Source organism: Petaurus breviceps, unplaced genomic scaffold, assembly GCF_028583685.1.
Source record: "Petaurus breviceps papuanus isolate PSGF00001 unplaced genomic scaffold, PetGlider_PUasm1.0 164, whole genome shotgun sequence".
Classification (NCBI taxonomy): domain Eukaryota; kingdom Metazoa; phylum Chordata; class Mammalia; order Diprotodontia; family Petauridae; genus Petaurus; species Petaurus breviceps.
In genome coordinates, this window is record NW_027185735.1 from 10,587,963 (window position 1) to 10,610,399 (window position 22,437).

General features: G+C 36.4%; 2 protein-coding genes across 5 annotated transcripts in view; both read left to right on the forward strand.

Annotated features, from left to right (window-relative positions):
• GEMIN2 (gem nuclear organelle associated protein 2) overlaps positions 1 to 22,382 on the forward strand; it is a 404,714-nt gene extending 382,332 nt beyond the window's left edge. Inside the window, exons 2-11 of one of the 4 annotated variants that reach the window (XM_069082304.1) lie at positions 3,645 to 3,802; positions 4,181 to 4,265; positions 9,295 to 9,384; positions 9,912 to 9,971; positions 10,656 to 10,769; positions 13,191 to 13,235; positions 14,323 to 14,391; positions 20,601 to 20,711; positions 21,518 to 21,576; positions 21,997 to 22,382. In XM_069082304.1, coding sequence (XP_068938405.1) covers positions 3,645 to 3,802; positions 4,181 to 4,265; positions 9,295 to 9,384; positions 9,912 to 9,971; positions 10,656 to 10,769; positions 13,191 to 13,235; positions 14,323 to 14,391; positions 20,601 to 20,711; positions 21,518 to 21,576; positions 21,997 to 22,036 — 831 coding nt within the window. In that variant the 3' untranslated portion in view covers positions 22,037 to 22,382. Of the gene's footprint in view, positions 1 to 3,644; positions 3,803 to 4,180; positions 4,266 to 9,294; positions 9,385 to 9,911; positions 9,972 to 10,655; positions 10,770 to 13,190; positions 13,236 to 14,322; positions 14,392 to 18,410; positions 20,712 to 21,517; positions 21,577 to 21,996 lie in introns of those variants that run through there. The other 3 variants (XM_069082307.1, XM_069082305.1, XM_069082306.1) reach the window with 3 other exon arrangements.
• MIA2 (MIA SH3 domain ER export factor 2) overlaps positions 1 to 22,437 on the forward strand; it is a 481,197-nt gene that overhangs the window by 254,317 nt on the left and 204,443 nt on the right. The gene's annotated exons all lie outside the window — the stretch shown is intronic.

The following is a 22,437-nucleotide window of genomic DNA, read 5'->3' on the forward strand; positions in this document are numbered from 1 at the left end:
ACAACAGCACTGTCCTTCACCAGTGGACAGTATTCACTCTCTGTCTGTAGGACAGTCTCAGGAGCTCTTAGCCAACAGCCAGGTTCTAGGACTTCTTCAACAAAAGGATTGTCTTTCACCAGTGGACAAATCTGGCAAAATAACATCAAAACAGACAGACAAAGTACCAGCAAAACAGCCATGTCTCCTCAGTCCTTGGCAGCTCAGGGGGCAGGTCTCAAAAGTCCAGGGCAATTCAAAGTGGCCCCCAGCAATTCATCCTTTGTCTCTCTCTGCCTCCACGAGGTGCTGCTTCCACAAAGTTCTTCTGCCTCTCTCTTGTGTCTCTCCAAATCTAAGTCACCAGCTCCTCCCAGTTCAGGACTTTCTTTTCACATCAACAAGTCCATCCCACAGGTGGGATTAACAAGCTCTGGGTTTTAACACAATCAATTTGAAAACCAAGCCAATACAGGGGGATCTTTATATTCCATTACTATCACATTGGTCCAAAGTGTACATGATTTAATGTAACTATGATGTAACCTAGATAGAAACTGTTTAAGAATCAGGGACGGCTGTCACACACTGCACTTGGATCACCACATTCGTTGTAAGGTGCTGTGACACCTGCTCCACCAGGACCTAGACTGATGAAGTCTAAGAAAGTACTTTCAGTTCCTTCTGAGACCAACAGATCCAGTAAAGCCCAAACAGAGATCACATCTCTTCCTGTCCCTACTGCCATGATAAGGAGATATGACTAACTAATGAAGGTTTGCTTGAACCTTGCCTACTTGTTCCTTGCTTTATATTCATGACAGAAATGCAAGAAATCCAAATCTAGAGTAATCAGATGGTGTCACACCTGAGATTTTTAACCCAGATACTTTAGCTCTACATATCTGAGATTTTTAACCTAGATCCCTAAAGGATCTAGAGCCTGTTTTCTTTCTACTTTTTCTGTATCTTCATCCAGAATAAAGCAAAACTGTAAGGAATACCTTACAGCTCATTCTAGTCAGAACCCAGATCTTCTAACTACAAATTTCGTGCCATTCCCATTATACCATGTTGATTCCTGGGGACATGTATTGCCCATAATAAGCACTTAAATACATTTTTTTATTCATTAATCCACGTTCTTCTTAATTAACATCATTATTCCTCTAAAGTAGACACACTTTTTAAACCCCAGCTTCAAAGTCTATTTGCATAAGACTGCACACTGATAGAGCTTGCTCTCTCAATGCCCCATATCTGCCATGAAGGGTAGGCTTGGTCAGAGCTTTGGAGTAATATCCTCCTCTTCTGGTTTCCAGCTTTGAAAGAGAAGACATTTGGGTTCCTGACTATCTTCAAGGAGAGGTCCCTGAAGAGTGAGAAGGACTCTGAGAAGAATTTCAAGGAGCTGGTAACCTTGATCATATCTTTTATCTTATCACACTAGAGACTTCTGGGAATTCACTCCTGGGTGAGATCTTGAACTATTTCTCTCTCTCTACTAATGAGAGAACTCAGTCACTCTGTGTTGTTTAGGTCCTCTGTATACCTTCTCTATTTGCTATCAATTTGGACAAATGGGTTTGATGGAATCCTAATAAAGCTGCCCCCAGCCCCAATATTCTAACTACCTCATTATTTCTCACAAAACAGCAGGTGTGTCCATGTGATGGGATCCCAGTCACTGCTCCTAGCTAACCACTGCCCTCAGATCCAATTCACATATTTGAACAGGTGTATTCTTGTGCTCAACCACAATCACATCATCCATTTAGCCTAAGACAGGATCACAATACCTAACTATACATCTTGACCAGACAAGACCACAATAGCTAGTCAATGGGAGGGCAGCACAACCAGAATGTCTGACCACCAAACTACAGAAGGGACCCCTCTCCTATTACCTAATTCCTTCACAAAGCCCTCCTGCCTTTTTAATATTTACAATTTCTGTTACGCAATTGCATCTTCACCCTATAAAAGTCCATCTTGCTTTCTCTGAAGGCCTAGATTTCTCTTAGAACTTAGCCTGATTCATCAGAGGCATCAATCTCAATAAATGCCTATACTTGGATTAGAGGTGGTCTTGATGGGATGCTTGGGATCTATGTTTGTAATATCAGTCTGTAATATCAGTTTGTAACATCAGTTTGTAAAATCAATTTGTAAAACCAGTCTGTAAAATCACATCCCCCCCACCAGCCTCAGAGCATTAACTCTGCCCCTCTCCCCTGCCAGCTCTCTGCCCAGCAACAATTCATGAACTGTTTATTTCTGCTTGGAACAATAACAAGCTACACCTGTGAATCCTTCACTAAACCATCTATAAACATTTTAGCTTAGGCAAATATAACATTTATATTAGTTATAGTGTATATATATGGCCCTTAGTATAATGGCCAGCTGCCCCTATGAATCCCTTCAATGCCCTATCTGTAAGTTAAATCCTCAGCCAATTATCCCCACATACTGAGGCTCTGTTAGCCTAGGTTCCCAACATTCAGCACTGACCACTCCTTAACTCCTCCCTAAAACCACCCTTACTCACCTAGTTAGCATAGTTGACATCTGATTTACTCTCTGTGACTCCTTAAAAACTATACCTATGACTTCTTTAAGTTTGCATGTTCCCTAAGAACTCTTGCCTGCTGTAAAGCGTAACAATAAACTTTTACAATCCTGACTCCAAAGTTTGCTTGGGCCTAGTGAATTCCTTCCAGACTCCAAACTCAGGGATTCTGGTCATTGATCAGTGTCCCTGTATAACCTATTGCCATTTCCCCCATCAGTCTGACTCTAAATTCTTTGCGACAGTTCTACCGAAACCCATCATGAAATCCCAACAAGTTCATTTGCTATTTGTTAAGTATGGTCTTTGTGGAACTGGCATTTAGTGGAAAGGAAGTCAAACCTTGGAGGTAGAAATAGAGATTAAATACACATCAACCCTTGGAAATATATACAAATACATATATATGTCAAACCATGGTGATATATTATATACATGTGCACACATATATGTGTATGTAAAGTAGCTTAGGGTTATATGTATATATATATATGTGTGTGTACATATACATTTATATAGTCCTGAACTACATATGTATGAATATGTATATATGTATGTGTAGTTCAAACGTGGCCTCAGACTACTTGTGTGACGCTGGACAAGTCACTTAAACTCTGTTTGCCTCAGTTGTCTTAAGTTTCCTCATCTGTAAAATGAGCAGGAAAAGGAACTGGCAAACCACTCCAGTATCTCTGCCAAGAAAACCCCAAAAGGGGTCGGACACGACTGAAACACGGTAACACTGAATCCCCGCTTTCTGAGCAGAGCAGAGCGGCCAGGCTCCCCGCTTCTCCTGCGGGCAGAGGAGACAGGAGACAGCAATTCCTGCTTCACGGTGGATACACTCAACCCCACCCTACAGGAGAGTCCCCAAGAATTGTAAAGAACGTAACTCACATCCCTTAAATTCTATCATAACGCAGGATAAGTGGAAGTTATCCACGAACATGAGGCTACGTAAACCTCATTCGCCCTATAAGAGAAAAGGAGAGAAGGGGGAAGGGATGAAGCTGAAGCGAGCTATTCTGTGCGCATGCTCTCGCGCCCCTACGCGGCGCATGCGCAGAAGGGAGCTTGCCTGGCCTTATCCCACAGCTTACTTCGACAGTATCCCAGGGATCAAGGCGCTATGGAATCGGCGGTGGAGGAGCTGATGCCCCGCCTCTTACCTGTGGAACCCTGCGACTTGGCGGAAGACTTCGACCCCTCCGTGCCACCTCGGACGCCTCAGGAATACCTGAAAAGGGTCCAGTGAGTGGCTTGGCTCGGAGCCTCGGGCCTCAAACGCGCCTCCCTTCCCCCACTGAGGGCCGGGGCGGGGGTGGGGTCGCCCGAGTGCCCCCTCCCCCTCACTGGCCGACGTGGCCGCGGCGGGGCGCGCGGGGGGAGAGGACCGCCACGTCCTACCCCAGGGCGCCTCCCTCCCAAGCCGAGGAGCCCCGCCCTGCGGCCGGCCGGTGGGCTCTCTGGTCTAGGGCGTGGAGCCCTTCGGTTGCTGAGGGGCTGGGTGTGCTGCAGAGCCAACTCCCCCAAGCCCTGCGTCCAACTAAAAATGCAAATGAGGGAATGAATTAATCCTGAAACGAAAAATTGTTTTTAAATTCTTTTTTTTTTTTAATCGACTTGTAGGCTTGAAGCAGCCCAGTGTCCAGATGTTGTAGTGGCTCATATTGACCCAAAGAAGTTGAAAAGGAAGCAGACAGTGAATGTTTCAGTGAGTTTTGTATAATGTATTGTTAAGCATTTTTTTCTGTGGGGTTAAGTAGTGGAAACTTGTCTCCCTTTAAGGATGCACAACATAAATGTTAGACTTCTTAAGTGTTCGTTTTTAAAGCCTTACAAAATAATCAGGTCCCAGAGATTCTTTAAGTATTTTCAGAAATCACAATTTATCTTCGAAGTTGTATAGTTAACATAAGTAGTTTAAAAACCTTTTAAGTCTCTTATCATTGTAGTGTATAGGCTTGTGTGGAGAGGATTTAGAACAGAAATCAAATCAAGTATTTACACATCTTGTGCCTAGGACTGTGCCAAAGCTCTGGGATACAAAGAAAGCCCTTGCTCTCAAGGAGCTCACAATTTTTAAGTCCCTGTTCTGCCATGCTTTCTTCCCCTATAATATTGTTGTCTTTTTTTTTTTAAGGGTTTGTTCCATCTGTAAAATTCCATCTAGTAGATCAAGTCCTTTGAGGCAGCTAGGCTAGACGTAGAGTCAAGAAGACCTAAATTCAAATCTGTCCTCAGATACTATATGTAACCCTGAGCAAGTCATGTTAAGTGACTCTGCCTGCCTCAGTTTCCTTATTTGTAAAATGAGGATAATAGAACCTACCTTATTTTTGTGAAATACAGTACCAAAAAACTGTCAATGTTGTCATTATTATTCTAGTACTTTTAGTAATTAAATCTAGTTGGATGCTGTTCAAGATAGTATGTATGTATATATTCATGCACACGCAGCTCCAATGTACTTTTCCCATAATGCCAGGTAATATAGTATCAAGATAGGTAAGTTTTGACTACTTCAGTGGTACTTGCCTTTGGCACACAAAACCACTTTTTTTAGGGTTGTAGATCTAGAGATACAAAGGACCTTAGAGGCTTCTAATCCATCCCTCTCTCCTTTTACAGATGAAGAAATTGAGGCTCAGAGAAGTTAGTTGATGTTCAAGGTCACAGTAATTGGCAGAACTGGAATTTTAATTCAGATCCTGTGACTTAAGTTTAGTGCCTTTTCATCTGTAAGAGCAACTTTAAAAATCTTTACCTGTTGGTCCAGCTCTTTAGTGTTGGCCTTAAATGCATTTTATGTGTGTATGTGTTTATTTTTAAAGTAATTTCTTTTGTATTTTTAGTAACTATTTTGAGGATAGTTTTTCATTTAACAAGCATTTATTAAATATCTCCTTTGAGCAATCTACTTGAACTAAGTATAGATATAGAAATAAATAAATAAATAACAATCTCTACCTTCCAAGATAATTTTTAGTCATATTTGCAGCAGACACAGCAGAATGGGAAGTTTTTCTTCCAAAATAAGCCAGTTTTGAGACTTATCTTGTTATATTAAGACTATATGCTGGGGCCAAGAGATGGCGCAGTGAACAGAGTATCAGCCCTGGAGTCACAAGGACCTGAGTTCAAATTTGGCCTCAGACACATAACACTTACTAGCCTAGCCGTGTGACCTTAGGCAAGTCACTTAACCCCAATTGCCTTCCAAAAAAGCAAAAAAAAAAAGGCTGCAGTTTAAATTTGATCCTTACTACTTATTACCAGTGTAACCTAAGGCATTCTTTGGATATATTTTCTTAGCTAAAAAGAGATTAGACCGCATGATCTTTAATGTCCCTTTCAGCTATATAAAATTAAGGCTTTTTACTTAAACTTTATGTGGATAGTAGGTAAAGTATATATTGTGAGTCTTGATTTTTATAATCAGTACTATATACTATTTCAGTTTTAAAATATCTATTATGCATCTGTTATGTGAAGGGCACTGTGGTAGGCACTAGGAGAACAAAGACAAAAATAGGCCTTGCTCTCAAGGGCTTACATTTTTAGTGAATATTTATTGGATGGAAGATGTTATTAGTAGGCATTGCACAGAATTTGATCAAAAAGACATTTGGTTATATAGTCTCTCTGTTTAACAGTATGCCATCTTATATAACTATGTCATTTTCATAGCAACCGATCCCTCCCCCAATATCTTAAAATAAATTCTTGTCATTTTAACACGTTTATTTTCTTTTCTGAATAATTGCTTCATATTCTACATCCATATGTGTGTATTTTAATCAGTGATATTTTAATCCAATGTAACCTATAATTTCTTTTCGAAAGATAGTAGTGGACAATAGTAAGTTAGCATGCTGATCTACCCTGTTAAGTGGGGGCATTTAATTTCAAGTAATTCTCTAAATTTATCAATTATTTCTATGCTCTATCAGGATAATAGACTAATGACAATGAGAGGTTGAGGAACTTGCTCAGAGTCATACACCCAATTTGTGTTAGAGATAGGACTTGAGCCCAGATCTTTCTGACAAGTTCAGCTCTCTTTCCACTAAACCATGCTACAGATTTACAGCTTGCTAAGTAGAAGGTTAACATTTAAAGTCATTTGCAATCTGTTGGATTAAATTTAGGACATTTACATTATTAAGGCTAGATCTTGGGGAGGGGGGATACTGTGTGTGTCTGTGCCTGTGTGTGTTTAGGAAACATAGACCTCTATTACTTCTCAAGAGGTCATATAGTTTAGACTATTTCTCTACTTCCAAATGAGCTCCTAAACATAAACCATTCTGTGCTTTCTTTTAAGTTATTAATATGGATCATTTTTTACCATTTGAGGTACTTATGCTATTTTTAAGTGACTCTTAATATATCCAGACAGCAATTGTCATCCAAAGACCAGCCTAGCCAAGTTTGCTCATCGTAAGGTTGGCTACCAAGTATCTTTTGGGTTTGAGATTTTTTTTTTTTGCTATAACAGCTAATCAGACAATCTATGAAGGAAAACATAAGGGTTTAACATAATTGATAACTTAATGGATTCTTGAAATATAGAAACATAAATATTTACTTAGTCATTATACTGGAAAGAATGAAAGTGAGAAGACCAGGGTTTAAATCTTAGCTTGGTCCCTTACTATGTACCTGACCTTGCATAAGTCACTTAACCCTTCTGGCCTTTAGTTTCCTCATCTTTAAAAATAAGTGACTTGTTCTAGAGACCTCTAAAGTACCTTTTCACTTTCCATTTATGATCCTATCTTAATTTTTATTTTTCCTTCCATATAACTAGGTATAATTTTACATAGAGATAGATAGACAGACAGATCCTTCCCTGATACCTATAAACATGCCCCGGGCTCCTCCATACTTAACCTCCATTTAATCCTGCCATTTGTGCTAGCTCTTTTTCATCTCCTGGCTTAAATTCCTTAAGAAAGTCATCTGTGCTTAATTTCTCTACTTTCTTCTAAATCTTCTGCATTCTAGCTTCTGACCTTATCACTCAGTTAAAACTGCCCTCTCCAAAGTTATCAGTGATCTCTGAATTCCCAAATTTAATGACATTTACCAAGTTTTATCCTTCTTTATATCTCTGAAGCATTGATACCTGTTGATCACCTTTTCTTCCTGGATTCTCTCTGCCCAAGAGTTTCATGACACTACTGTTTCCTGGTTCTCTTCCAGCCTGACCCCTCCTCATTTTCCTTTGCTGGTTCTTCCTCTCATGCCCACTAACCTTGGGTGTCTCGTAAGACTGTCCTGAGTTCTCCCCTTTTTTTCATTCCAGTGTTTTAGCTGGTGATCTCATTGACTCCCAAGGGTTCAACCACCATCTCTACACAGATGATTCTTTTTTTTTTTTTTTTTGCTTTTTGGAGGGGCAGTTGGGGTTAAATGACTTGTCCAAGTTCACACAGCTAGTTTTTGTGTTAAGTGTCTGAGGCCGGATTTGAACTCGGGTCCTCCTGACTCCAGGACTGGTGCTCTATTCACTGCACGACCTAGCCTCCTCTAACACAGATGATTATTATATCTAGATTTCCAGCTCTAGTCTTTCTCCAGAGTTACCCTCCTACATCACTCTCTGCACATTTTCAACTGAATGTCTCATAGCATCACAGATTCATCATGTCTCAAACAGAACTCATTACCTTTTCCCCTTCTGAGCTTTTCTATTGCAGTCAAAGGTAGCACCATCATTTCTATCCTTACAGCATCTCTCATATGCCCTGTCTTGCCACTACCCTAGTAGCCCCCTTACTGGGTTAATAGTCACAACCCTAGTCCTGCCCCACCCCCCCCATCTCTCACTTTGACTACTGTAATAGCCTTGTAATTGGTCTTTCTACCTTATGTCTCTCCTCACTAATCTATCTTCCATTCAGCTGTCAAAGTGATTTTTTTTTTCCTAAAACATGGGACTGAGCATGTCATCCTGCCTCCCTCTATGTGTTCCAGTGACTCCCCGTTGCCTCCAGGATCAAATTCCTTTTGGTCATTTAAAGCTCTTTATAACTTGGCCTGTATCTTTTTTCCAGCTTTGTTACTCTTTGCTCCTCTCCACAGACTCTGTGATCCAGCTACACTGGCCTGTTTGGAACTTCTCAAGCATAACATTCCATCTCAGTACCTTTGTACTGCCTCCACTTTTCTTCTGCTTCCCTACCCCCCATGTCAGATTTCCATGGCTTCCTTTAAGACTCAGTTCATCCTACTTTCTGTAGGAGACCTTTCCTGGTTCTTCCCCCAACTTTATCCCCACCACCTCCAAGTCCCTTACCCTTTCAGGTTACCTTCCATCTGTACATTGGATATATTTTGTATGTATATAGTTATTGACATGTTGATTCCTCTATTAGAATGTATTCTTCTAGGGGCAGCTAGGTGGCACAGCAAAGTAAAGCACTGGCCCCTGAGTCAGGAGGAGTTTGGTTCCAGCCTTAGAAACTTAACACCCACACAAAAAAAAACTAGCCGTGTAACCTTGAGCAAGTTACTTAACCCCAATTGCCCTCCAAAAGGCCAAAAAAAAAAAAAAAGGAATGTATTCTCCTTGAGGGCAAGAACTATTCTTATCTTTCTTTTTATCTGTAGCACTTGGCACATGGTAAGCATTTAATAAACACTTATACATAATAGTCTTACTATGTAATGTTCTTGGAGTTATCAGATTCTTGTTATAACATTACTGGTGTAACATTTTGGGGCTATTTTTCTAGCTTTCAGGATGCCAGCCTGCTCCTGAAGGATACTCTCCAACACTTAAATGGCAGCAGCAGCAAGTAGTACAATTTTCAGTTATTCGTCAGGTAACTCACTAAATTGTCCAAGTAAACCCTCCCCTCAGATTTATTTATTTTTTTATACTCTATTAGAAAAATAGCATTCGTGACTTAAATCTAAAGGTTATTGTTTTATTTATAAATTAGATGCTAAATTATTACATAATTATAAGATATGCAAGCAAGTTTTATTGCAAATTGTTAGTACCCTTCCTCCCTCCTCAAATTATCTTGGATTTACTTATACTTATATTTACTTATATTTATATATTATATATTATACTTATATTTACTTATTATAAGTATTCTCACTCCCAATAGAATATAAACTCTGAGAGCAAGAAATGTTTTTGTTTTGTTTTGTTTCCCCATGATCAAGCACATTGGCTTACACACAATAGGCACTTAACAAATACTGAATTGCTAGTGTTTTTGTAAAGCTTGATTTTTTTTTTATTATATGCAGTAGTTTCCCTCATATGCACCTATTATGTTTGACTGGCATTAAATAAGTTAAAATATAAAATTTAAATTGACAGTTTTTTCTCTCTTAGAGTGTGAACAAACATAGAAATCACTGGAAATCACAGCATTTGGATAACAATGTCACCATGGTATGTGGTTCTCTTAACATTCACTTATCAAAAGTTAATTTATATTTATTACCAACCTTGAAAAAGAATTCACTTTTACAAAATTTTTATTCTCTTCCCATTACCATTGTCATTCTGTGTGTCTATAAATTGGTAGCGTCAGTAATCTGAAAAAATAAAAATCAATGATGTGGTATAGTATTTTAATCCATTTCATTTTTTTCCCCCAAATCTTGAGGTTGATGTTATGGACTCATAGCTAGGCATTATTTTGAGATGTGAAATATGTCTTCAGCATGTAGAGAGGGCTTAAAATAAGTTTCTTAGGTTTTCTTATTGAGTGAATTTTTAAATTTCAATAATAGTGCCATAAAGAAGAACTAGGTGTTCTAACAAGTACATCTGTGAAGTTTATAACATGTAGATGAGGAAGAGACATTTCCCATTCCCTGTTGCCTAAACAGGCGTCCAGTGCTATTCAGTACGTGCCTAACATTTGTAGAAGGATAAAATGAAGGGAGAAGTTTGAGTGACTTCAGTGAAGGAAACTTAGGCATTGGCATCTCAGTTTTATGAATATAAGAAACAAGGTTTGGCACATTTTCAGACTATTATACAATAAAGTCTATTCTACTTTATAAAATTCTGAAGGTTGTTAGTGTGCCTAGTAACTTGCTAAAAGTAAACTTTTTCCATATCTTTCAGCCAAAATCTGAAGATGAAGAAGGCTGGAAAAAATTTTGTCTGGGTGAAAGGTTATATGCTGAAATGTCTGTTGCAACAGCTACTGGTGAAAATCCAGGAATAGACTATGTGCAGGTACATGATGTGATATATTTAAGATGGCAAAATCATGAATACCCTAATTTCAGTTTTGTTTTGTGTTCTAAATAAGAATACTTTTTTTTTTTAATTAAGATATGAGCTACTTCAAGGTATCATGAAGCAACAAGGTGGTTTAATCATTAGAGCCCTAAGCCTACAGTCAGGAAGACCTGAGTTCAAACCCAGTCTCAAATATTTAACTAGCTTTATGATCTTGGACAAGTAACTTAACTTCTCTTTGCCCCAATTTCTTCAACTGAAAAATGTGGATAATAACAACACCCACCTCCCAGGATTGTTATGAGGATCAGCTGTTCTTCTCTGCCCCATCACCACAGACAGTAATTGAAATGACTAACTCCTAATAGTAACGTGGGGCATACATATAACTCTTCTTATTTTTTTTAAATTGTTTTCAGTCTCATTTTATCCTTACAACATTTGTGTGAAGTTGATAGGGTCACTGATGGAATTCTTTCTTTAAAACATAAGGAAACTAGTCACAGAATGATTAAGTAACATGACTTGATCAAACAGTATTATTAGTAGAGAAGAAACTAAAAAATCCAGTTAACCTAATGTAAGACCTAGTGCTCTTTTGATCATATTGTCTTCTGATTCTCAAGTCTATATATATATACACATATATATGATCGAATCTAACTAAAGCAACATATTCAGATCAACATAAGTCAATTTGACTATACCATTTAATAAGGATCATACAGTACTAGTCCTTTACATATTTAACAGATGCTTAGAATCAAAATTACAGAAGAAACTTTAAAGGTTATCTTGCCCAAAATAATTCATGACAGAGTGTTTTAAGTTCCACTCTGACTTGCATTTATATGTTTATGTAAATTTGAGCTATTATAAATCTAAGGAGTTCCAGATGATTGACCTATTAACAGGAAATAAATGAGAGTACCTTTTTTGTGCTAAGCACTGTTGATAAGTACCCCCCAAAAAGGTATACATTCCCTTCTCCCCAAAAGCTACAAAATATTTGGAGAGACACATTTAATGCAGGAGAAACAATTAGAGAACAATTATGCTATAAAATGAATGTAACAGAATATTTATTCTCATTTGAAAAGTTAAGGTAGATGAAACCAAGCTGCTTACTACTGAAAAAACAAGACAGAAAGGTGATTTTTTTTTACATTTAATAATTTTAATGCATTTTAATAATTCTGTTAAAATCTTAATATGTTTTTTTATTAAGCTCAGAGCACTTTCACATTTTTTATATAATAGCATTGCTAGGACATAAGTATTTATCTTCCTTTTACAATGAAGAAACTGATGCATAGCAAGGTCATGACTGGCCTAGAATTATAGAGCAAGTTAGTGGTAAAGCCATAGCTAGATCCTATATTTATTAATTTGTAATCTTATATTTTTTCAATACTTTGGGTTGAGTTGCCATGGCCAACCTACTAGAGATGTGTTTAGTAAGGCTTGTCCTTCAAAAGAACACTTAAAACATTTTTTAAAACCATTATGTTTTTATGAGACTATTTACTGCAATACGCATAAACAAAACACTTTTAAGAAACAGTCACTTAGTTTTCTGGAACTCTTAACGCTCTGTAGTTTTTGTTAGGGGGCAGGTAGGTGGCCCAGTGGATAGAGTACCAGTCCTGGAGTCAGGAAGACCTGGATTCAGATGTGGCCTCAGACTCTTAATAGCTGTGAGATCCTGGGTAAATCATTTAACCCTGTTTGCTTCAATTTCCTCATCTGTATAATGAGCTGGGGAAAGAAATGGCAAACCACTCTAGTATCTTTGCCAAGAAAACCCCAAAATGGGGTCACAAAGAATCAGAAACAAACTGAACAACAAAAGTTTTTGTCAGTCAGATCAAGATTGATTTCTTCACTCATAAATTTTACCTTTCCTTAAAAACTTCTTGATGGAATCTAACCTACTTATGTCATAGGATTTTTGTGAGAAAAGCACTTTGTAAATCCAAAATATATAAAGCCATGACGTGAGCCATTATTGACTGTGAAATATAAACCTTATGTGATACAAAGAGGGAAAAAGTAAGTACTTGATATAAAATGACGATATCATAGCTTATCTAAGTGCAAGTTGGTTTTTTAATTGAATTCTTCAAATACAGAACTATTGTTTTTCCAAGGAATATTCTATTTTTTTCCCCTGAATGTTGCTATTTTGGGTTACTGGAAAGATACTATATTTTTAAACAAATGGTTAATTTTTGAGAGGTCATTTTCTTGTGCATCATTAGCATGTTGTAGTAAACTAAAAACCAATAGAATATGAAGAACTTTTTTTACATTTTCCTTTGTTTCTGTGTATAAAAATTTCCCCAGTAAAAACAAAAACTTTATACTGTCTGTCATTCATCATATTTTAGTGCTGTCTTTATTTCTTTTTTACAGATTGGGTTTCCTCCCTTGCTTAGTATTGTTAGCAGGATGAATCAGGTAAAACTAATCTTAATTTAAGATAAGTGAAATCTTTTTTAACATAAAATGTGTTTGTATACACATGGATACATACAAACTTATGTTTGCAGTATATATGTAGCACTGGGTGAAAACATGGTTTGATTAAATTTTTAGCTTTATAGTCATAAAGAACTAAAGGACTAAGCCATAGACCTAAAGACTTAGAATTAAATATTATATACATATATATATATATACACACACACTAACATACATATATATACATGCACATACATACACAGATACGTGCATGCATGAAAATGACATAGACAGCTGACTCTGTAATCAGGAAGACCCAGGTTGAAGCCCTGCCTCTAATACATAATAGCTATGTGACGCTGGCCAAATCATTTAACCCTCTCAGTGTTCCAGGCAACTAACTGTCTAAGACTATAAATTACTAAACTGTCAAAAAAATTACTAAATTGTCTGTATGAGTAAAGGGAGTTTCCTTACCTAGGGTTTTCCTACACTAACAAAACTGCATGCCCAGACCAAAATAAATAAAGATTCACATGAATATGTTTATGTATACATATATATGCCTGTGAATTATATTTCATTTATAATTATTGATAGTTTCTAAATTAATAAAGGAAAACCTGATCCTTTTATTTTCAAATCCTTCATAAACTGATGTTCCTTTTTCATTTTTTTAACTACTAAGCCATAGCCAGTAAAAATTTGATATTTATATTCCTTACCCATTAGCATTGGGCATTATAAGGAGAAAGGAAATTTGAAAAAGAGGAAATAAATCATTCTGTTAAATCTAAGTCACAGACATAGATTTCTTTAGATATCTCTGATTCATCCTTCCAGAGTACAAAACTTGAGCCTGAGTAATAGTTGACAACTGGAACAATGAGCATATCATTGACTGATTTTCTTGAATCCTTCTGGCAACAATCCAATTCAAACTAGTTATAGTACAGATGATGTCATCATAAAGAATTAATACATATTCTACATAAAAATACTGACTTAACTGTATAAAATATATATGCTAAAATGTCTTGGTATTCAATATTTTTACACTAATAAAATTTCTTGTTTTTAAAAGGCAACAATAACTAGTGTCCTAGAGTACCTGATTAACTGGTTTGGAGAAAAAGACTTTACTCCTGAATTGGTATTATTTTTTTCTTTTTTATAACGTAGATCACATTTTAGTCTTTATGTTGCTATACTGTCTGTGTACCCAGTATGAGTGTAAAATAATTTAAATGTTTTAAAAACGACATGTCCAAATGAAGTGTCATTCTTCAAATAGTTTGAAAGGACACTTCATTACTTTTAAACATTGCTGGATCTCCTCTTATGGAATTGCCTTTAGAGCTAGAAGTCAGTTATTTTATTTCTTTAAAAATTTATGCCCTGTTTTTGACTGAAAATAAAGTCATCTGCCTTATTCACTTCAATAGACTTTGAATAACTTTGAATTGTTTACAAAAATCAAATACATCAAAGAAAGGAAGTTAAGCAGAGTGTCATGGCATTAAGGCTAGAAGGGGCTTTAGATCATCTAGTCCATTCCCTTTATAGAGAACACTAAAGCCCAGAGGAGCAAATGACTTACCCGGTGTCACACAGATGATAAATGGGACAGCCACGATTTAAACCCAGTTTCTCTGACTCTAAATCCAGTACTATTCCATTGTTGCCTTTGGGATTTTACCTTGAGATTATCTAGTACAACCCATACTTGAATGTGAAGTCAAATGCAAAGTCCTCCTCCCTTGTGTACCCACAAGAAGCTTTTGCTTAAAAGATCTCTAGCAAGATGAAATCCACTGCATTTTTAGTGCAATGAAAAGAATGCTGGTTCTGGAGTCAGAAGATGTGTATTGAAATCCTACCTCTAAACCTTACACATGTGTGACCTTGGGCACTGTCCCCTGGGCTTCAAGGGTAGAGATTGCTGAGTGATAGTAATAGAGTTTGGAAGTGGCAGTGATGAATGTATTTTGACTGCCCCTCTAGGACCAGTGATTGAGGAGTATGAAAGAAGGTGCAACTAGTACTGGAAAGGATGACCAGGGAGGGGAGGGAACAATAGTCTCTACGTGTTAAATCAAATGGCCTCTCCTCAATCCTGAACCTTTTTTACCTTAATGCAATATTTTACACAATTGACTGATTTACAGTTTTGACTGCATTAACCATCAAAATAACAATAGATTAGAATAGATAATGGTAATAGAAGAAAAGATGAATGGAAGAGAACCGAGACCCCAGAAATGGAATCTGATGAATATAAAAGATTAGCATTGGATAAACTCATACTCAAGAAACACTCAAAACCAAAAAAAAGGAATCATTTTTTTGATTCCTTGATAATTCTATGATTTCAGTTTTTGCTATTCCCTTCGTGATTGCAGATCACAACCCATCCATAGTCGCTCACCTTTTGCAACTTTTATCTGCATTATCCAATACTCAGCTGGTGGAGGTGTTCACTCAATGTGCTATGGGGAAGGAACTCTTCTTGATCATGAGGTTTCTGAACTTTTTAAAATTTTTTATAATTTTCAATATGATATTTCCTTTTATAGTCCTTTGTATTATGTGTTTAAAAACCTTATTCTAAGAAAGGATCCGTGACACAAAAAAAGTGAAGTACTGTACTCCTATATAGCTTGACATTGAATGTTTAGCTATCTGGGAAGTAAGGAAGAGGCCATCATCAGTTCTCTCTCACTTTTTGATCAGCCTTTTTTTTTCTGGTCACGTTTCTCTGATGACATCCTATCTTGTGTCATTTAACAAGGATTTATTGTTTTCTATGTGCCACTGTGCTACAAAGCTTAAAACAACCTCTCTGCCTTTAAAGTGTACTATATACCTTCTAATGGAGTCTACATGTAAATAACTAGGTCCATATGAGAGAGAGTAATCTGAGAAGGGAAGAAACTAATTGGAGACCAGAAAAGGCCTCCTGCATAAAGGCCAACTTGAGCTGAGTCTTGAAGGAAGCCATGGAAACCAGGAGGAAGGAGTGAGATGGGGGGAAGGGGGAACTCAGGAGGTGAAGGGAGACAAGTACAAAAACATGGAGTTGGGAGTATGATGTTCCAAGAACTATAAGCAGGCTGGTGTAGGTGGATTGTAGAGTATATGGAGAGGAGTAGAAAGTGTAGGATGACTGAAAAGGTAGGAAGGGATTAATTTATTAAAGATCTTTAAATGCTATACAGGAGCTTATATTTGATCCTGTTAATAAGGAGCCAAAAAAAAAGTGAAATAGATGCTACCCTCCAGAAGTTTACAGTCTAGGAAAAGGAGACAAATACATGATGACCCAGGTCTTTGCTAGAAGAGTGCAGTTTCCCAAATGAAACCTAGCCCATTCCTTGTTAAATTTTTTGCAGACCTCCTAAAACTAGCTTAGCATCTAAATGTGGGAAGGATTGAGAATTTGGAACTTGAAGAAAGGTTTTTTCATTAGCCAAATATAGTTATTTTGCATAAAAGAGGTGTCAGATTGTCTCTTATCAGAATTTAAAATAAATTGTGACACCTAAGGTTATAGTTCAAGATGTCTCTTATGTCTTCAGGGCTCTAGCTTGATGTAGATAAAATATGAAGCTGGGTCTGGGTTTAAGAGGCAAAAAGTTGTGTGGACCTTCTGGGTCTTAGTTGAGACTATAGTAGCAGAGGAATAAAGTGAGATGAAAGACCATAGAATGATTTTTACTTTGGAGAGACAAAGCAGAAGCTGTTCCCTCCAGATAAAATAATTCTGCCTCCTTGCCATTCTTAAGGTATGAACCCTAGGAGAATGCCAGAACCCTATATATATATATATAAAGGGTTAGGAAGTGTTTTCCCCAGAAAAACCCTGTGAAGTACTTTTTTTTTTTTAAGCCATATTTTACAGATGAAACTGAAGCTCAAAGGTCAGAAAGTTAGTGTCAAAGCCAGAATTCACACTCAGGTATTCATTCTCCCAAGCCCAATAGTGCCTTGTCTGTTATCCTGTAATGGTATATTTCCAAATTATAATAAAATTGGCCACCCTTGTTACATAGTAAAAGTATCTCACTAAAATTCATTTTCTACAAGAACCATAAGCATATTACTAAACACAATTTTATGGTTAAAGTAACGTTAAAGATACATTACTTTAGCAACTTTGGTTAATCCTTTGGGTCTTGTTTTTCTTCAGTAAATACATAAATATTATGAGTACCAATACTGAAATAAAAGAGTTAAGTAGCTAAAGATCTATTTATTTTGAAGGGAAAAGGCATAGGATGGGGTGGGAGGGCAATGTTTGCAGATGCTTGAACTTTAAGCTCATAGTTTCTGAACCAAAATATCTAGATACACTAATGGGAAACACTACCTTATTTGAACCTGTAGGTGATTTTAGAGAAAATAGATTTACTTGCTGGTTTAGTTGCTTAACATAATAAATGTTATCCTGAAAAGTTGTGTGTAAGTAAAAAGGGTTCATTAATTTTAAAGTAATTTTACTATACAATTTGTTGTACTAGAATCATCTGGAGAACCTCAGATATCCAGTTGTTTTTTAAGTTTTGATACCATTTGTCTTCATTAGTCATTACCACCACTCCACTGTGACCTCCAGATTGAACTCTTCTTTGTTTCTTAATCTCTCTCCCACAATTCCTCCCACTTAGCCAATTGAATATGTACATATTGTATGTATGCATAAGTGTGTATGTTTTATGTATGTATCAGCCATTTCCAAAAATGTACTTTCTGCATTTAAAGTTCATCCCTCATCGGGAGGTAGAGGGTGTATTCTATTTTCCTTTTTTTGGCTTGTCATTGCATTGATCAGCATGCTAAAGTTTTTCAAAATTGTTTTTCTCTACAATATCATTGTATAAATTGTCTTATTTCTGCATTAATTCATAAAGGTCTTCCCAATTGCCTCTGAAATTGTCCATTTTATAATTTCTTGTAGCCCAGTTATATGCCATTACATTTATATACTTCAGTTTGTTTAGCCATTTCCCAATAGAACACCTGCTCAGTTTCTGATTTTTAGGTATAATAAAAAAAAAAAGCTGTTACATTTTAGATTCTTTTCTTTTTTTAGTTTCTCTTAATTTCTATAAACATGGTAATGTTATAGCTGGGTCAAAGCTTATGCACAACTTAATAACTTCTTCCGCATAGGTCCCGATTGCTTTCCAGAATGGCTGGGCCAATTCACTGGAGCAGAAGTGTCAAATATGGGGCCCACAACATTTCACCAGAACCAGATTAAGATGTAATTGGGAAATACTTAACAAAATAAAATGCAGATGATGTTAATTTGGGGTTTTTAAGTCACTATTTGCTCTGCAGGGATCCCTGTTTGATTTGTTAACCCTTGTTTCAATTTGAGTTTGACATCACTGTCCTAGACAACCTGTTTTTCTACAGCTCCTCCAATATTTTGTCATTTTTGCCATGCATTCTCCCTTACAATAAAACTGGTAAGCAAAAACATCTACAGAAGTTTTGTCTGACAACATAAATACATCATATCTCAGTTTTGAGTGCTTGCTTTTTGAAGTTGAATTTCATTTTATTACCAATCTCATTTTACAGATAAGGTTACTGAGGCCCAGAAAGGTCAGGTGACTTGCCCAAGGTTAACAGCCAGGGTTCAAATCTGAATTTGTGACTCCAGTCCAGAGTTCTTTCTATTAGTATTTTACCTCCTGGTCTAGTGGAAAGAAAGTTTAACTTGAAGTCAAAAGACCTGAGTTTGAACCCTGTCTCTGCCACCTACTAGCTGTGTGACTCAGAGCAAGTCACTTAATTTGCCCAGGTCTTGAATTTCCTCCTGTATAAAATGAGGGGCTAGATGATAATGATATTAACATTTGTATGTCTTAAGGCCTGCAAAGCAGTTTACACACACAGATACACACTTTGATTTCACAACAGTCCTATGAGGTAGGTGCTTATTATATTATCATCATTCCCAGTTTACTGATGAGGAAACTAAGGCTGAGAAGTTATATGACTTGTCCCAGATTACACAGCTAGTAAATTTCTTAGGCTGGATTTGAATGCAGGTCTTTCTCATTCTAAGTCCAGCAGACTGCTATTAAACCAGTCTTGTCCTAGATGGTCCCCTATGGTGCTTTCCAATTCTGGATATATGATCTCCCCCTCATTATCTGCAAATTATTCTTTACAATAATTATATTTCAGTAACTGATCACTTATTTGTGCTTTGGCTGAGTACAATATAGGAGTCTAGGCATGATTACATTTTATTACTAGCCAACCAAACAAAACATTTTATTATTTATGGTTCTATTTTAGTGTTGCCATTACTTTAATTCAAATCCTGCCTCTGACACAAGCTGTTCAACTCTAGCAAGCAACTTAACCTCTTTGGCCTCAGTTTATTCCTCTATAAAATAAGAGGGTTGGACTCAATGGCTGCCAGGTCATTTATAGCTCCAAGTCTATGATACTATAAATATCAGCAATAGTATATTTTTCCTTTTCCCTTTACCACAATCACTTAATCTGTTAGTGGATGTCATTACCTAAACTTACTTTAAAAAATTTTACATTTTATGCATAAGATAGCATGTTGTAGTCCAGTGGTGTCAAACTAAAAATGGAAATAGGGCTACTAAATTGAACGTAAGAATCTCTATAGACCACATAGTCTTAGAAAACTAAGTTATTAATATTACCTATGCTTTATTTTTATTTTGCTAAATATTTCCCAATTCTATATTAATCTGGTTCAGGCTGCCTGAGTGTGTTGTGGGCCACAAGTCTGACACCTCTATTTTAGTCAACAGAGACTTTGCCTTAGAGCCTGGGAGATGTGGATTCAGATCTTGCTGCTGAATGGCTATATGACCCCCAAGAAACTCGATTTCTCAGTGTTCCAAGCAACTAAATCTGCAGATTACTGATAAGATGCCAATCTATACTGGTAGAGGGAGTTCTTTAAATCAGTGAAATCAGAAGTCCATCCCCTATCTCCTATGATTTATTTGTAGCAATGAACATTATTTATTGTTGTTATTAGCAGAATGTTCAAAATGGAAGAAAATCTAAAAAAAAAAACAACTTTTCCCTCTCCATCTACCCCCTCTTCCCCACATTTTGCATTTGAGGAAGCTGAGTTTCAAGGTTACATAGCCAGTAAGTTGCAATTAAGAGTTAAACTCAAATATCCTGATTCCAAGCACTCCATTCAGTGTACCACAGGAGACATCTCCCTGAAGAAAGCAATGAAACATCTGATAAGAACTTATTTGTAGTACTTTATTAAATACATATTTATATATATATGTATACACACATGCATATATATCTATATGTAAAACTAATTTTTTATTTATTCAGGGAAGATGGCTCTATGCTTTGTTAGCTTGCCTTGAAAAACCATTATTACCTGAAGCTCATTCTTTAATTAGGCAACTTGCAAGAAGATGCTCTGAAGTGAGATTCTTAGTGGTGAGTTACAACTTTCTCTTTCAAATGATATCTTAAATTTGTGTAATGCTTTAGTTTACAAAGCATTTGACATGTTTTATATTGACAGAAAAATACTAATTACCCTAGATGATGGAAAATTTAAATGAAAAAAAGCAAAATGAAGAATGCACTTAATTATATAGGAATTTTTTCTAATTCAAAATGTCACTGGCTTAGCTAGTTCAATGTTCTATGAATAATCAAACAATACGATTGGCATATACAGAAATCTTGCAGTGTCCTGTTAATGTATGAGTAGCAACATTTATGCTTGAGCTACTATACCCTACATCATTATGAATCACCTGTCCGTAGTCTGCCTTATTAGGAAGTAAATCCTCTGCTTTCTCAGTTAAGTATCATGCTATAAGCTAGAACAAACCCTTCTTGGTTTCTCTCCCTTATATTGCAGGGACTTCTAATCTAGTTTTTCAGTTTTCAGGATTATGAATCTCTCTCCACTGACCTTCACAATATAGGTGACATAAAATTTGTTAGGATACAGGTTTTAAGTTATATCTCCTTAGCAAGAGGCTAGAGATATATCTTTTCAAGCTTTCGGGCACAGAACTATCTTTTTATCAGTAAGGATATTTCCTTCAGGACCCTTATTAAAACAAGGTGTTGACTCAGCAATATTATCCTTCCCCTTCAAGGATTTTCTACTGTGCTGTAATAGCATAAATACTAACTTCTGCAAAGAGCTTCTTTGTTGTATCTTAAAAAGAAATTTGGTGAAACTTAGAAAGCAGAAATATTATTTTTATTTTCCTTTTTTTTCCCAGGAGAGTAAAGAAGATGACCGAATACCTGCTTTGAATTTATTAATCTGTTTGGTGAGCAGGTATAGTAAAAGCTTTTTGTTTATTTTGTACTTTATAATAAGTGCTACAAATTACTATTTCTGTGTGTGTGTGTATACACACATGAAATGTATGTGTGTGTTTTAAATGTCTTGGCTATGTGGTCATTTTAAAGAAGTTCAAATGTTGAGAAAGTTTAGTTAATAATAAATTGGGAAACCATAAAGTGGCATGCCTGCTTTATACTTTCTTAGCAAACATTTTGTGAGTTTTAAAAGAACTACATTTTAATTGGATGTCCACTTTTTAAAGTGCAGAATTATCCTAGTCCTTTTAAACAGGACACCAGCTTACTGAGGTCATTAGTGATTTTTATGCCATTGCTTTGTATGATGGTTAGGTATCAACTAAATTTTGAGCCAAAGTTCTCCATGAGTCCTAAAATTTATCTTTTTTTATAGGTATTTTGATCAGCGTGACCTCGCTGATGAACCATCTTGATATAAAAACAATCTTCAATAATAGAATACTTGTGATGTAAAAGAAAGAAACAACATTACACCTCTGTGCAAGCCAAACAGTCCCTGTGAAGGCAGGTTTCATCAAAATTTCAGTGTTGTGTAAGAATCTTAAATTTGGTATCTTACTGAAATTGATGTTCACAGCAAGATCAGTATTGTGTTTTAAAAGACTAAAGTGGCTAGGTGGTATGTCATATGGAAAATTAGTTTTGCTCAAAAATGTCTCCAATTACAAACCTTTCAGGAAGATTAAAAGTCATTCAATAAGTGAAATGCCTTGTATTAGAACCTTTTTTAATAAAAAATTTTATCAAGTTCTTAAATAATGAATGCTGAAGATATTTGGTGGAAATAAGTTTTAAAATTCCTTATGCTGAAAGT